Source organism: Pseudophryne corroboree, chromosome 5, assembly GCF_028390025.1.
Source record: "Pseudophryne corroboree isolate aPseCor3 chromosome 5, aPseCor3.hap2, whole genome shotgun sequence".
Taxonomy (NCBI): Eukaryota; Metazoa; Chordata; class Amphibia; order Anura; family Myobatrachidae; genus Pseudophryne; species Pseudophryne corroboree.
This window is the reverse complement of record NC_086448.1, coordinates 149,711,432-149,725,635: the sequence shown is the minus strand read 5'-3', so window position 1 is coordinate 149,725,635 and position 14,204 is coordinate 149,711,432. Positions and strand designations below refer to the sequence as shown.

At 43.9% G+C, this 14,204-nt stretch overlaps 1 protein-coding gene across 8 annotated transcripts in view; it reads left to right on the top strand.

Annotated features, from left to right (window-relative positions):
• The window catches only part of LOC134927404 (mitogen-activated protein kinase kinase kinase 3-like), a 261,260-nt gene that overhangs the window by 215,960 nt on the left and 31,096 nt on the right, over window positions 1-14,204 (top strand). For all 8 annotated transcript variants that reach the window (XM_063921804.1, XM_063921803.1, XM_063921810.1 and 5 more), the window contains 5 exons: window positions 1,893-2,003; window positions 2,194-2,308; window positions 9,833-9,951; window positions 10,508-10,581; window positions 13,887-13,951. In XM_063921804.1, coding sequence (XP_063777874.1) covers window positions 1,893-2,003; window positions 2,194-2,308; window positions 9,833-9,951; window positions 10,508-10,581; window positions 13,887-13,951 — 484 coding nt within the window. The remainder of the gene's footprint in view (window positions 1-1,892; window positions 2,004-2,193; window positions 2,309-9,832; window positions 9,952-10,507; window positions 10,582-13,886; window positions 13,952-14,204) is intronic.

Genomic DNA, 14,204 nt, shown 5'->3' with positions numbered 1-14,204 from the left:
AGTATTTTTATCCTCGAATAAGGAAAACTTTTAGGATGTGCATCTGCACTGGACACTGGAGAAATGCTGACATCTTGGGGTAGAGATCTGGTGGATTTTGTCACCCATTCTCATTTGCTGGTAGAAAATTGAATTCTGGTCTTAACAGTTCTTATTGCTTACTTACACTAGTGCACAAGCGTGAGAATTGCACCTCCCACTAGTGTCAACTCTTCGAACACACCAGCAGCGCCAGTCTTGGTGGCCGTGCTGGTTTTAACTGATCCACTCTTTGGTGTTATCTAAATAATAATCCTGGCTCAGCAAGCGTGTTTCTATTGGAAGGGAGATACCACCCTGTAGTTATTGCCTTCACTGTAGAACACAATGTAAATAAACTCGATGTAGGTAATGGTAAAGTCTACCACAATGATGTCATTCGTTGTAAATGTAAATCAATACTCCAGTACTGGAGCAAGAAAAAGTACCAGACAACCATCTCCTCATTTTTAAAACACTGCCTGTAACATGTCAGGAGCCGATTGGTTGGTACTTTTGGGTCTATTTACTAAGCCTTGGGTGGAGTTAAAGTGGATGGAGGTAAAGTACCAGCCAATCAGCTCCTATCTGTCATTTTTTAAACCCAGCATGTGACATGGCAGTTAGGAGCTGATTGGCTGCTGCTAAGCTCCATTCACTTTATCTTCATCCAAGGCTTTGTAAATAGATCCCTTTGTGCTTTATCTCTCTCCATTTTATCACTCTCCAAGCGATGGTGCTTAGTTGTCTGTCCACCACACACATCATTATAGCGTTACCCTTACCTGGTGGTCCACATTACAGACGCCACACTGCAACGAGAGCCTGCTGTAGCTACGCCATATTATTTATATTCCTGGTAAACAGACGCATTATGCGATTGATTTCTTAAACAGTGAAACCATAAAATGTAAACAGAGCAGATAACGGTGCCAGCAAGATTACTAAACACATGAACAGTTTATTCGTGAGCACTAATTCACCATTTGTTTTATATTAGTACAGGTTGAGTATCCCTTATCCAAAATGCTTGGGACCAGAGGTATTTTGGATATCGGATTTTTCCGTATTTTGGAATAACTGCATACCATAATGAGATATCATGGTGATGGGACTTAAATCTAAGCACAGAATACATTTATGTTACATATACACCTTATACACACAGCCTGAAGGTCATTTTAGACAATATTTTTTTATAACTTTGTGCATTAAACAAAGTGTGTGTACATTCACACAATTCATTTACGTTTCATATACACCTTATACACACAGCCTGAAGGTCATTTAATACAATATTTTTAATAACTTTGTGTATTAAACAAAGTTTGTGTACATTGAGCCATCAAAAAACAAAGGTTTCACTATCTCACTCTCACACAAAAAAGTCCGTATTTCGGAATATTCCGTATTTCGGAATATTTGGATATGGGATACTCAACCTGTATTAGCAAAACATGGTGTAATAAAGTACAGTATCTGTTGTACTCTAGCAAACAAGGTCCTCAGTTGCTGTTTCTGGCACATTTTGACAACAGTACAGGGAAAGTTGTCTTGACGTTAGCAGGCATTTTCCAGATAGTAGTACCTTCCTTGTAATATGATAGTAATAATACTCAACATTATTATTATTATTATTATTATTATTATTATTATTATTATTTTTTTGTCATTGGTTTTTACTGTAGAGGAGATGAGTTTAAGCTGTTTTGTTTCATCACAGCGCCCTCTGCTGGTGTAGCAACACATTTCACCAGATGTAAAAATCACAACGCTGAACTCTTACTGAATTGGAATACACTATACAGAGTTATAAAACTGTGATGATTCCTTGATAAAGTATTTAATAACTATATATCCTGGTATGTTTACAGCTCCTTATCCCCCTCAAGTCCCAGAATGACTTGGACAAAGCCTTAGAAAACATGGACATGTGCTCTCACAAGAACTTGAAGATAATAGCGAAAGTGCCAAGTAAAAACATAGTGAGTACAGTTTCTGTCCTCTGTGGGTTATAAACACAAATATAAATCTGTTTTTTATTATTTCACAAATGAGTCATTTTTATGGTTGACTGTATTAAAGTGTACTAGCCACCTATAAATGGTGAATGTAACGGTAGCCCATTACATAGTGTTTTAAAAGACTACAGTAACTTGGTCTTGTCACTCATAGTACCTCCAGCCAATTGGGACAAGGCAACACCATGAGATGAGGATATCAAAATCCATGGGAGACATATTGGGCTCTTTGTATAAAGATTCTGGAAAGAGCAGGAAGTGTTCCACAGGTAAGTACTGTAGAATCCATAGTCTCCAATTCAATTCAGTGCAATGTGTTCAGCGGTGGGCATTGCGGTAGAACGTGGTACCTCAACATCGACAGTTTTCCTGCTTAACTCTGTGGGGGGGCAAAGATAATGGCTTTCTGACAGCACTTTGCGTCCATCGCCCGCAATTGAATCACCCTTTTTGGAGTGCTTGAAACTGCTGCAAACATTACAGGGACTATTTGGGTGTTGCTAATAACATTGTATTCACAATATAAAGGGGTATATTTATCAAAAATTGGAGAGACACAAAGTGGAGAAGTTGCCCATACCAACAGCTTATAATTATCATTTTACAGGCTAGGCTACAAAAATGACAGTTAAACTGGGTATGCACTAGATCACAGGTTCTCAAACTTGGTCCTCAGGACCCCACACAGTGCATGTTTTACAGGTCTCCTCACAGAATCACAAGTGAAATAATTCGCTCCACCTGTGGACCTTTTAAAATGTGTCAGTGAGTAATTAATACACCTGTGCACTTGCTGGGTTACCTGCAAAACATGCACTGTGTGGGGTCCTGAGGACCGAGTTTGAGAACCACTGCACTAGATGATATATATCGTTCGTTCCAGTGAAACGGGTCGAAAGGTGTGTACACCTGATATGTCTGTGATTGACGTTGTTCACAGGCATATCGCATCGGATGTGCAGCACAGCTGATATCGGCATATCTGGCTGTGTGTGCGGGTGGTCTGCTGGCCACCTGTGCACTTGCTGCAGGGGCTGACGTCACAGCTGGGCATTAAATTCAAATGCACCTCCAGCTGGGTGTCCAGACATACACATCGAGCAGCCAGTCGGTAAGTGTGTATACAGTAATTACCTGAATCGGCCACTCCGGCACGATGGCAGGTCCACTATCATATCTGTCTGGTGTCCAGCATTAGTAGCTGATTAGAGAATTTGCTGAAAGCAACCAATTTATCTCTCTCCAAAATTTTATAAATCTCCCCCTAAACTTCATATAAAAGTAAATATCAGTATCTCTGGTTTAGCTGCTTTGGTGCACAACATTTCTCTAACGTCCTAGTGGATGCTGGGAACTCCGTAAGGACCATGGGGATTAGCGGGCTCCGAAGGAGGCTGGGCACTCTAGAAAGATCTTAGACTACCTGGTGTGCACTGGCTCCTCCCACTATGACCCTCCTCCAAGCCTCAGTTAGATTTCGTGCCCGGCCGAGGTTGGATGCACACTAGGGGCTCTCCTGAGCTCTTAGAAAGTTATAGTCTTAGAATTTGTTATTTTCAGTGAGACCTGCTGGCAACAGGCTCACTGCAGCGAGGGACTAAGGGGAGAAGAAGCGAACTCGCCTGCTTGCAGCCGGATTGGGCTTCTTAGGCTACTGGACACCATTAGCTCCAGAGGGATCGACCGCAGGCCCAGCCTTGATGTTCGGTCCCGGAGCCGCGCCGCCGTCCCCCTTACAGAGCCAGAAGCAAGAAGATGGTCCGGAAAATCGGCGGCATGAAGACTCTGTCTTCACCAAGGTAGCGCACAGCACTGCAGCTGTGCGCCATTGCTCCTCTCACACACTTCACACTCCGGTCACTGAGGGTGCAGGACGCTGGGGGGGGGCGCCCTGAGGCAGCAATAAAAACACCTTGGCTGGCTAAAATACCTCAATATATGGCCCCAGGGGCTATATATGAGGTAAATACCCCTGCCAGAATTCCATAAAAAACGGGAGAATAGGCTGCGAAAAAGGGGCGGAGCCTATCTCCTCAGCACACTGGCGCCATTTTTCCCTCACAGCTCGGCTGGAGGGAAGCTCCCTGGCTCTTCCCTGCAATTCTACAGTACAGTAAGAGGGAAAAGAGAGGGGGGGCATTAAAATTGGCACTGTATACAGTATATTATATAAAAGCTATTAGGGACATAACTCAGTTAGTCCCTGTATATATATAGCGCTCTGGTGTGTGCTGGCATACTCTTACTCTGTCCCCCCAAAGGGCTTTTGTGGGTCCTGTCCTCGTTTAGAGCATTCCCTGTGTGTCTGCGGTGTGTCGGTACGGCTGTGTCGACATGTTGAATGAGGAGGCTTATATGGTGACAGAACAGAGGCCGATATATGTGATGTCGCCCCCTGTGGGGCCGACACCAGAGTGGATGGATAGGTGAAAGGTATTAACCGACAGTGTCAACTCCTTACATAAAAGGGTGGATGACGTAACAGCTGTGGGACAGCCGGCTTCGCAGCCCGCGCTTGCCCAGGCGTCTCAAAGGCCATCAGGGGCTCAAAAACGCCCGCTCTCTCAGATGGCAGACACAGATGTCGACACGGAGTCTGACTCCAGTGTCGACAAGGTGGAGACATATACACAATCCACTAGGAACATCCGTGACGTGATCCCGGCAATAAAAAATGTGTTATACATTTCTGACTTTAACCCAAGCACCTCTAAAAATGGGTTTTAGGTTTGGGGAGAAAAAACAGGCAGTGTTTTGTTCCCCCATCAGATGAATAAATGAAGTGTGTGAAAGCGTGGGTTCCCCCGTTAAGAAACTGGTAATTTATAAAAAGTTACTGATGGCGTACCCTTTCCCGCCAGGTGGATAAGTTACGCTGGGAGATATCCCCTAGGGTGGATAAGGCGCTCACACGTTTGTCAAAAAAGGTGGCACTGCCGTCTTAGGATACGGCCACTTTAATAGGTACCTGTTGATAAAAAACAGGAGGCTATCCTGAAGTCTGTATTTACACACTCAGGTACTAGACTGAGACCTGCAGATAGTGCTGCTGCAGCGTGGTCGGTGACCCTGTCAAACAGGGATACTAGTTGGAAAACATAAAAACATATTAAAGACGTCGTCTTATATATGGGGGATGCACAGAGGGATATTTTGCCGGCTGGCATCCAAAATAAATGTAATGTCCATTCTGTCAGGAGGGTATTAGAGACCTGTCACTGGACAGGTGATGCTGACTTAAAAAGCGCATAGAGAGCCTTATAAGGGTGAGGAATTATTTGGGGATGGTCTCTGGGACCTCGTATCCACAGCAACTGCTGGGAAGAAATAATTTTACCTCAGGTTTCCTCACAGACAAAGGTACAGTCCTTTCGGCTTCAGAAAAGCAAGCGGGTCAAATGGCGCTTCCTTTCTGTACAGAGACAAGGGTAGAGGGAAAAAAGCTGCACCAGTCAGCCTGTTCCCAGAATCAAGATTCTTCCCCCGCCTCCTGTGAGGCCACACCATGACGCGGGTGCTCCACAGGTGTAGCCAGGTACGGTGGGGGGCCGTCTAAAAAATTTCAGCAATTAGTGGGCTCGCTCACAGGTGGATCCCTGTTTCTTTCAAGTAGTATTTCAGGGGTACAAGCTGGAATTCGAGATGTCTCCCCCCAGCCGTTTCCTAAAATATGCCTTGCTGACAACTCCCTCAGGCAGGAAGGCTGTGCTAGAGGCAATTAATAAGCGGTATTCCCAGCAGGTAATACTCAAGGTGCCCCTACTTCAACAAGGACGGGGTTACTATTCCACACGGGTTGGGGTACCGAAACCGCATGGTTCGGTGTGACCCATTTTATATTTAAAATCCTTGAACACAAAAATTCAAGTTCAAGATGGAATCGCTCAGGGCGGTTATTCCAAGCCTGGACGAGGGGGATTACATGGTATCCTGGGACATCGAGGATGCTTACCTGCATGTCCCCATTTACCATCCTCGCCAGGAGTACCTCAGATTTGTGGTACAGGATTACCATTACCAAGTCCAGACACTGCCGTTTGGACTGTACATGGCACCGAGGGTGTTTTATCAAGGTAATGGCCGAAATGTTGATACTCCTTCAAAAAAAAAAAAAAGGGAGTTGTAATTATCCCGTACTTGGACAATCTCGTTATAAGGGCGAGGTCCAAGGAGCAGTTGGTAGTCGGGGTAGCACTATTTTGGAAAGTGCTACAACAGCATGGTTGGATTCTAAACAGTCCAAAGTCACAGCTGGTTCCTATGACACGTCTACTGTTCCTGGGGATGGTTCTGGACATAAACCAGAAATAGTGTTTCTCCCGGAGGAGAAAGCCAAGGAGTTGTCATCTCTAGTCAGAGACCTCCTGAAGCCAAAATAGGTAGCGGTGCATCATTGCACGCGAGTCCTGGGAAAAATGGTAGCTTCCTACGAAGCAATCCCATTAGGCAGGTTCCATACAAGAACTTTTCAGAGGGACCTGTTGGACAAGTGGTCCGGATCGCATCTTCCGATGCATAGGCTGATAACCCTGTCTCCAAGGACCAGGGTATCTCTACTGTGGTGGCTGCAGAGTGCCCATCTTCAAGAGGGCCGCAGGTTCGGCATACAGGACTAGGTCCTAGTGACCATGGATTCCAGCCTTTGAGGCTGGGAGGCAGTCACACAGGGAAGAAATTTCCAGGGACTTTGGTCAAGTCAGGTTATTTCCCTACACATAAATATTCTGGACCTGAGGGCCATTTACAATGCCCTGAGGCCGGCAAGGCCTCTGCTTCAAAACCAGCCGGTACTGATCCAATCAGACAACATCACGGCAGTCGCCCATGTAAACCAACAGGGCGGCACAAGAAGCAGGATGGCGATGGCAGAAGCCACAAGGATTCTCCGATAGGCGGAAAATCATGTGTTAGCACTGTCAGCAGTGTTCATTCCCGGAGTGGACAACTGGGAAGCAGATCTTCTCAACAGACACGACCTCCACCCGGGAGAATGGGGACTTCCTCCAGAAGTCTTCCAATAGGATTGTACACCATTGGGAAAGGCCACAGGTGGACATGATGGCGTCCCGCCTCAACAAAAAGCTATAAAAGATATTGCACCGGGTCAAGGGACCCTCAGGCGATAGCTATGGACGCTCTGGTAACACCGTGGGTGTACCAGTCGGTTTATGTGTTCTCCCCTCTGCCTCTCATACCAAAGGTACTGAGAATAATAAGAAGGCGAGGAGTAAGAACGATACTCGTGGATGGCCAAGAAGAGCTTGGTACCCAGAACTTCAAGAATTTATATCAGAGGACCCATGGCCTCTGCCACTCAGACAGGACCTGCGGCAGCAGGGGCCCTGTCTGTTCCAAGACTTACCGCGGCTGCGTTTGTCGGCATGGCGGTTGAACGCTGGATCCTGAAGGAAAAGGGCATTCCGGAGGAAGTCATTCCTACGCTTACTAAAGCCAGGAAAGAGTTTACAGCAACTCATTATCACCGCATATGGCGAAAATATGTTGCATGGTGTGAGGCCGAAAGGGCCCCAACAGAGGAATTTCAACTAGGTCGATTTCTGCATTTCCTGCAAGCAGGAGGGACTATGGGCCTTAAATTGGGTTCCATTAAGGTACAGATCTCGGCTCTGTCGATTTTCTTTCAAAAAGAACTAGCTTCAGTACCTGAAGTTCAGACATTTATAAAAGGAGTGCTGCAGAGTCAGCCCCCGTTTGTGCCTCCTGTGGCACCTTGGGATCTCAACGTGGTGTTGAGTTTCTTAAAATCACATTGGTTTGAACCACTAAAAACCGTGGATCTGAAATATCTCACGTGGAAGGTGGTTATGTTATTGGCCTTGGCTTCTGCCAGGCGAGTATCAAAGTTGGCGGCTTTGTCTTGTAAAAGCCCTTATTTGATTTTCCATATGGATAGGGCAGAATTGAGGACTCGTCCCCAGTTTCTCCCAAAGGTGGTGTCAGCGTTTCACCTGAACCAGCCTATTGTGGTGCCTAGGCTACTAGGGACTTGGAGGACTCCAAGTTGCTAGACGTTGTCAGGGCACTGAAAATATATGTTTCCAGAACGGCTAGAGTCAGAAAATCTGACTCGCTGTTTATCCTATATGCACCTAACAAGCTGGGTGCTCCTGCTTCTAAGCAGACTATTGCTCATTGGATTTGTAGTACAATTCAGCTTGCACATACTGTGGCAGGCCTGCCACAGCCAAAATCTGTCAATGCCCATTCCACAAGGAAGGTGGGCTCATCTTGGGCGGCTGCCCGAGAGGTCTCGGCTTTACAATTTTGCCGAGCAGCTACTTGGTCAGGGGCAAGCACGTTTGCAAAAATTCTACAAATTTGATACCCTGGCTGAGGAGGACCTGGAGTTCTCTCATTCAGTGCTGCAGAGTCATCCGCACTCTCCCGCCCGTTTGGGAGCTTTGGTATAATCCCCATGGTCCTTACGGAGTTCCCAGCATCCACTAGGACGTTAGAGAAAATAAGAATTTACTCACCGGTAATTCTATTTCTCGTAGTCCGTAGTGGATGCTGGGCGCCCATCCCAAGTGCGGTTTATCTGCAATACTTGTACATAGTTATGGTTAACTAAATCGGGTTATTGTTGAGCCATCTGTTGAGAGGCTCTATTGTTTCATACTGTTAACTGTGTTTCATATCACGAGTTGTACGGTGTGATTGGTGTGGCTGGTATGAGTCTTACCCGGGATTCAAAATCCTTCCTTATTGTGTACGCTCGTCCGGGCACAGTACCTAACTGAGGCTTGGAGGAGGGTCATAGTGGGAGGAGCCAGTGCACACCAGGTAGTCTAAGATCTTTCTAGAGTGCCCAGCCTCCTTCGGAGCCCGCTAATCCCCATGGTCCTTACGGAGTTCCCAGCATCCACTACGGACTACGAGAAATAGAATTACCGGTGAGTAAATTCTTATTTTAAATGATCTGTTTTAATGAAGCACAGCAAAAAAAAAGTGCCATCGTTCCAGACTAAACTGCCAGACTGCCAGGGAGGTGGCAAGGTAATAGAGGGTGGGGGGAGAGGCAGGCAATAAGACTGGGGCCCTTGCTGACTACTGCCAGGCCTAAATTTGCAGAGTTCAGGGATTTCTGTTCAGCAGACACATGCATTATCCAGAAATAAAAGTAAGTGAATGCAGAAAGTCAGTGTGGAGTGTGAGAACAGAACAGAGGGTGTCATACAAAACCCTACAAAATATATTTAGAAAATGTAGGAAATACTTGTTTCTCTGATTGCCCGCTGTACACTTACAGCCCACAGATGTGCCATTGACTGTGGAGCACTGTTCATCCAAGGAAATCATTCTCAGATGGCAGTAACAATAATGACATGAGAACTAGGTGATGTTACTTTATTAATGTAGTGAAAAAGAAAATCATCACAGACTTACAACAAATAGGAGAAAATCTCTGCCACTGGATTTCCTAATGACGTATACTGCATTTAGTTGTACACAGTGGCTGAAACATTTTAGACGGGTTACAATTTTCTCCTTTGAGAACCACCAGCTCCGTCTTGCAGAATGAGTATGACTCTCGCTTCCACCTAATATTCAGTTCTCCCGGTGTTGTATCAGGTAACTTTAAATAAGCGTCCTGGTAGACGGTGTCATATTATTGGACAGGTGACCTTAATAGAGTTGTTTGTTCGTTGGACCTTGAAATCCATTCTATGAAGGGAAGTGCGGTAATCTGATTGCCATTACTCAGCGGACGAATTCCACCTGCACAATGCCAGCATTACAACTGACCATTCTGTCATCTTCTGCCCGGACAGGATCTCTCCACACTGGACGCAGCTCTCCCCCTCCAGGCAGTGTCCCTGACGAACAGCAGCAAATTGCCCGCCAGAAATCTATTACCAGCATCAACAGTGAGGGGGAATTCATTCCTGAGGTAAATCACACATGTGTTGAGATGATCTGCCTTACTATGTACTCACTGCATTATGGGTTTGTTTTCATACTTTACAATAAAGTTTTCTCTTATTTCTGGAAATTTGCACTTAACTTAGAAATAGAACTGAGAAACAGAACTGGTGTTACAAAAGCAACATGTTATATCAATATAGTGCAATAAATACAGGGAAGTGGTTTATTTCTCACACAAGATAAATAATGTAACATGTATGGAGCCAGGAGGATTATTTTTCTGTCTTCGGTCAATTGAATTATTTGGGTTTTGCTAATGAAGTTGTATTTGCAATATAAAGGGGGAGATTTATCAAGGCTTGGAGAGAGAGAAAGTACCAACCAATCAGCTTCTGTCATTTTCAAACAGCCTGTGTTTGGTTTGATAAATCTCCCCCAAAGGGTCCACCAGTAGCTGGTATGATAACAGTTATTAGATCAGCCATCATGTAATAGTAAACCTAGCATACAGCAGTTCATTGATATTCTGTGTTGCTGGGACTCACATTATCTCCGTTTTGTGCTATTCTCTCTCTCCGCAGGTGCTGGACTCTTTTATTAGTCCGAGTGGTTCCCTGTCTAGTAGCTGCCAGTCCCTAGATCAGTCTTTGGACAGGTAAGAAGGTCGCTCGCAGACACTATTAAACAATATTAAATTATAATAGAAATCTTTCAGTAACACATGACATGGAAATTATCGACATTGATCATAACGCAGGTGTACAGTTGAGGATTCCATCCATTAAAATATACTTTTAATGAACAGGATTAGCGATTCTCTGACAACTGATTTAGAGGAACCCAAATAGGAATATTTGCTAGTTAATAATAATTTCAAAATGTTGCAATAGTCCGCAGCATCTTTATAAATGCAAAGAACACAGTAGATTGCATGACACTATTATAAGATACCCGGGAAGCTTGAGTTCACTGTTTAACTTTCAGTAAACAAATAAGCAATAATTGTTGTTCTAGTATTATTATTATTATTATTGTTGTTATTATTATTATTATTATTCTGTGAAAGTTTACACCTGAATGCAATTTTTTTAAGAGTCCTAATAAGTCACATTGTATTAATTACAGTATTTGCTCAGTCTAGCAGTGACATGACTGGATGAGGTCATGTGATCTACTGCAGAGTGTAGGGGAGATTTATCAAATCGTGGAGAGAGTTAAATACCAACCAATCAGGTTCTGTCATTTTACAGGATGTGCTAGAAAAATGCCAGCTAGAAGTTCATAGGTTGCTTTGGGCAACTTCTCCACTTCATCTCTCTGAAAAGTTTGCTAAATCTCCCCCAGTGTTCCTTGGAGACGGAAGTGTAGACTGGCAGCAGGAAATGGAGAACCTTGGCCCATAGCTGGGTGTCTCTTGGGTAAACATTCCTCAGATAAACCGAGGTAGCTGCTCCTAGTTTAGTGACAATCAGAACTGAAGGATAACAGACATGTAGACATAAAGGCAAGCCTACAGTGAGTTCTTTGCAGATATGTAGCAAATCAATAAATACAGTAATATATATCTAGTTTGATGTTTTACTGTAGTAATCCTTTATTTCTAGTTTAATAATTTAGCGACAGCCATTTTGTGAAATGCAGTTTTCAGCCTATATATTGTTTAAACTCAGAAATGTTGGTGATAGGGTGGCAGTGTCGGACTGAGGCATGAAGAGCTCACTGGGGGAATGCAGTGGTAGGGGCCCATCCTTTAGGGGTGTGGCCAGATACCATGGGGTGAGACCAGCCTGCACAGAGACTTGGACAGCCATTAGAAACCATGTATCTAACCCTCTAGTAGAGTAACAATTAATAATTTGAGTGCACTGTCCGGAACCTGACCTTAGAGGAAGGTGTGAGACCCACAGGCAGTGGGGCCCACCAGAATTTCCCCCTACGCCCCTGTGGGCCATTCCGAGCCTGTAGGGTGGTATCACGCAAGCCTTTTTCATGCCACATTTAAAGTGCAGCTTCTAATCACTGTACATTGCAATGCTTCATTTCTGGGAGCAAAACAAAGAGGATGTTGTATAAGTAATTGAACTGCTTGAGCGTTCTTTGTAAGTTATGTTTCCAATGCGCTCTTAGAAATTATTTCCAATTTAAATACATTTATATATATCAGGGTTGTGCAGACATTGGGTCTGATTCATGTTTGTAAGCAAACCAAAAAAGCACGCAACCGGGCAAAACCATGTTGCACTGCAGATGGGCAGATGTAACATGTGCAGAGAGCTTAGATTTGGATGGGGTGTGTTAAAACTGAAATGTAAATTGCAGTGTAAAAATGAAGATATCACACATGGGTGGGCTACATGCAAAAGTAGCCAGTATTTACCATGCACAGAAAAAATATAAATGTATTTGCTCCCCTTGCATTGCAACATGGTTTGCTCCAGACACAAAGTTGTGTGCTTTTTTTGCTTTTCTTACAAACACGAATCAGACCCATTGTCACATGGAGCTTATTTATTAGCTGAAGTACTCTTTATAAAGTGCTTTGATAAAACTCTATAGAAATTATGCTTCAGTGCTTCTGAAGGTGGAAAAGCGCTAGCGTGAAAGGTACCTCTGTGAAACCATCCATACGTAACCTGTGTGTATGATTGAGACTGAAGGCCATTCAAAAAAAAAAAAAAAAAAGAATTGTATGAAAAATTATATCTATTGCCGATATGCACCGTGCAATTTATACGCTACTGTGTTAGGCTAAATGATACTAGATTAGGTAATTTATGTTATGTTTATATTCGGTAAAACAGGGATAAACTCAGATAAAGTCAAAGTGCTAAATAGCATTGTACATTATGTAAGGTGATTGCATACATAAAATAATATATTCATTCATGGCAAATTGTACTTTTGTGCTTCAATATGAGGTAAATTTACTAAAGTGTGGGCTTTTAGAAGTGGAGATGTTGCCAATAGCAACCAGATTCTAGCTATTATCTTCTAGAAGGTGCTAGATGAATAAATAGTAGAATGTGATTGGTGGCTAAAAACCTGGACTTTAGTAAATATACCCCTATGGCTCAGGCGTGTTAGTTCAGATGATATAATGCATAGTTGCCTCTGTGCCTTAGTTCGGGGTTGATGTCCCTTGAAATGTCCATGTTTTCAGGATTAACCAGCTGCACAGAACATGTCTATTTTAGATGCAGTTCTTACCTTCTATTGTTCAACTTTCATTTTTTGATGTTTTTTATTTAAAAGGCATTTTTAAAATGCAGACAAGCACATTATTTTCTGTACACATGATGGAAGTTGTAGGGCTCCAAGGCCCACCAAAATATTATTGTGGATGTACCAGCCCAGTGATTCAGAGTCGCTCCCTATGCCAACATGCACGCAAATGGCCGCACATGTGCCCCGATTTTATTGTATAGAGTCACATTGTAGCAAAAATGTAAGGTGCCTTTCTGAACGGTGCCTGGGAGGGGGTGGCTAAAGAGACTCACAGAGATGTCGGGTATTAGGGGAGTGTTGCTGGCATATCACTGAGAGCGGTTGCATACAAAGATGCTGAACAGCTCATATGGGAGGATACACTCAAACAGAGCAACTGCAGCTGTCCCAGTCTTTGCACGTATGGATTCACGGATGTACACAAGGGACGGGCTTTGCAATGACATTAGCATAAAGATGCCGACACGACTGCAGCGGGGGGGGGGGGGAAATCAGACTTAATATTGTGTCTTTTCTGGTCTGTTCTAGTTATAAATAGGTCAGGAGATGTCATGTATGTGCAGATCCTATGCAGGTCTTTCCTCTTATCTCAGTATGTGGACGTCCAGCTCTTTGTCAGATCTCTGAGGTCCAGGCAGCACAAGTTCACTGAATGTTTTTCTTGTAAGAGTACTGTGGTTATGTTATTTCTGGGGAATCCCTGTGTAACACAACGGTTCTTGTTTTGGCTTTCAGCCCAGCGTTTTCTACGCCAGTTCCAAGAAGAAACGGTCTGCTCAAAGACAGCTTTGATTATTTAGGTAAAGACGCTCACTACACTCGTCTTTCATGTTGGCAAGAAATGAAGCAGAAATGTCCGCTAGGTGTGATGTCATGAATCTGCAGATAGAGGACAGGGGGGAGAAGTTGGGAGCTGTGTTTATGGGTTTCAGTATAAAGTGGTCACAACTAAGCAGTGTAATGTACACTAAGTACCGATGGAAAGTGTGAGGTTCTCGGTCAACACTTGTTTTGCTGCATGATTAATTAGAGGCCATAGCCCAGTGGTCCCCA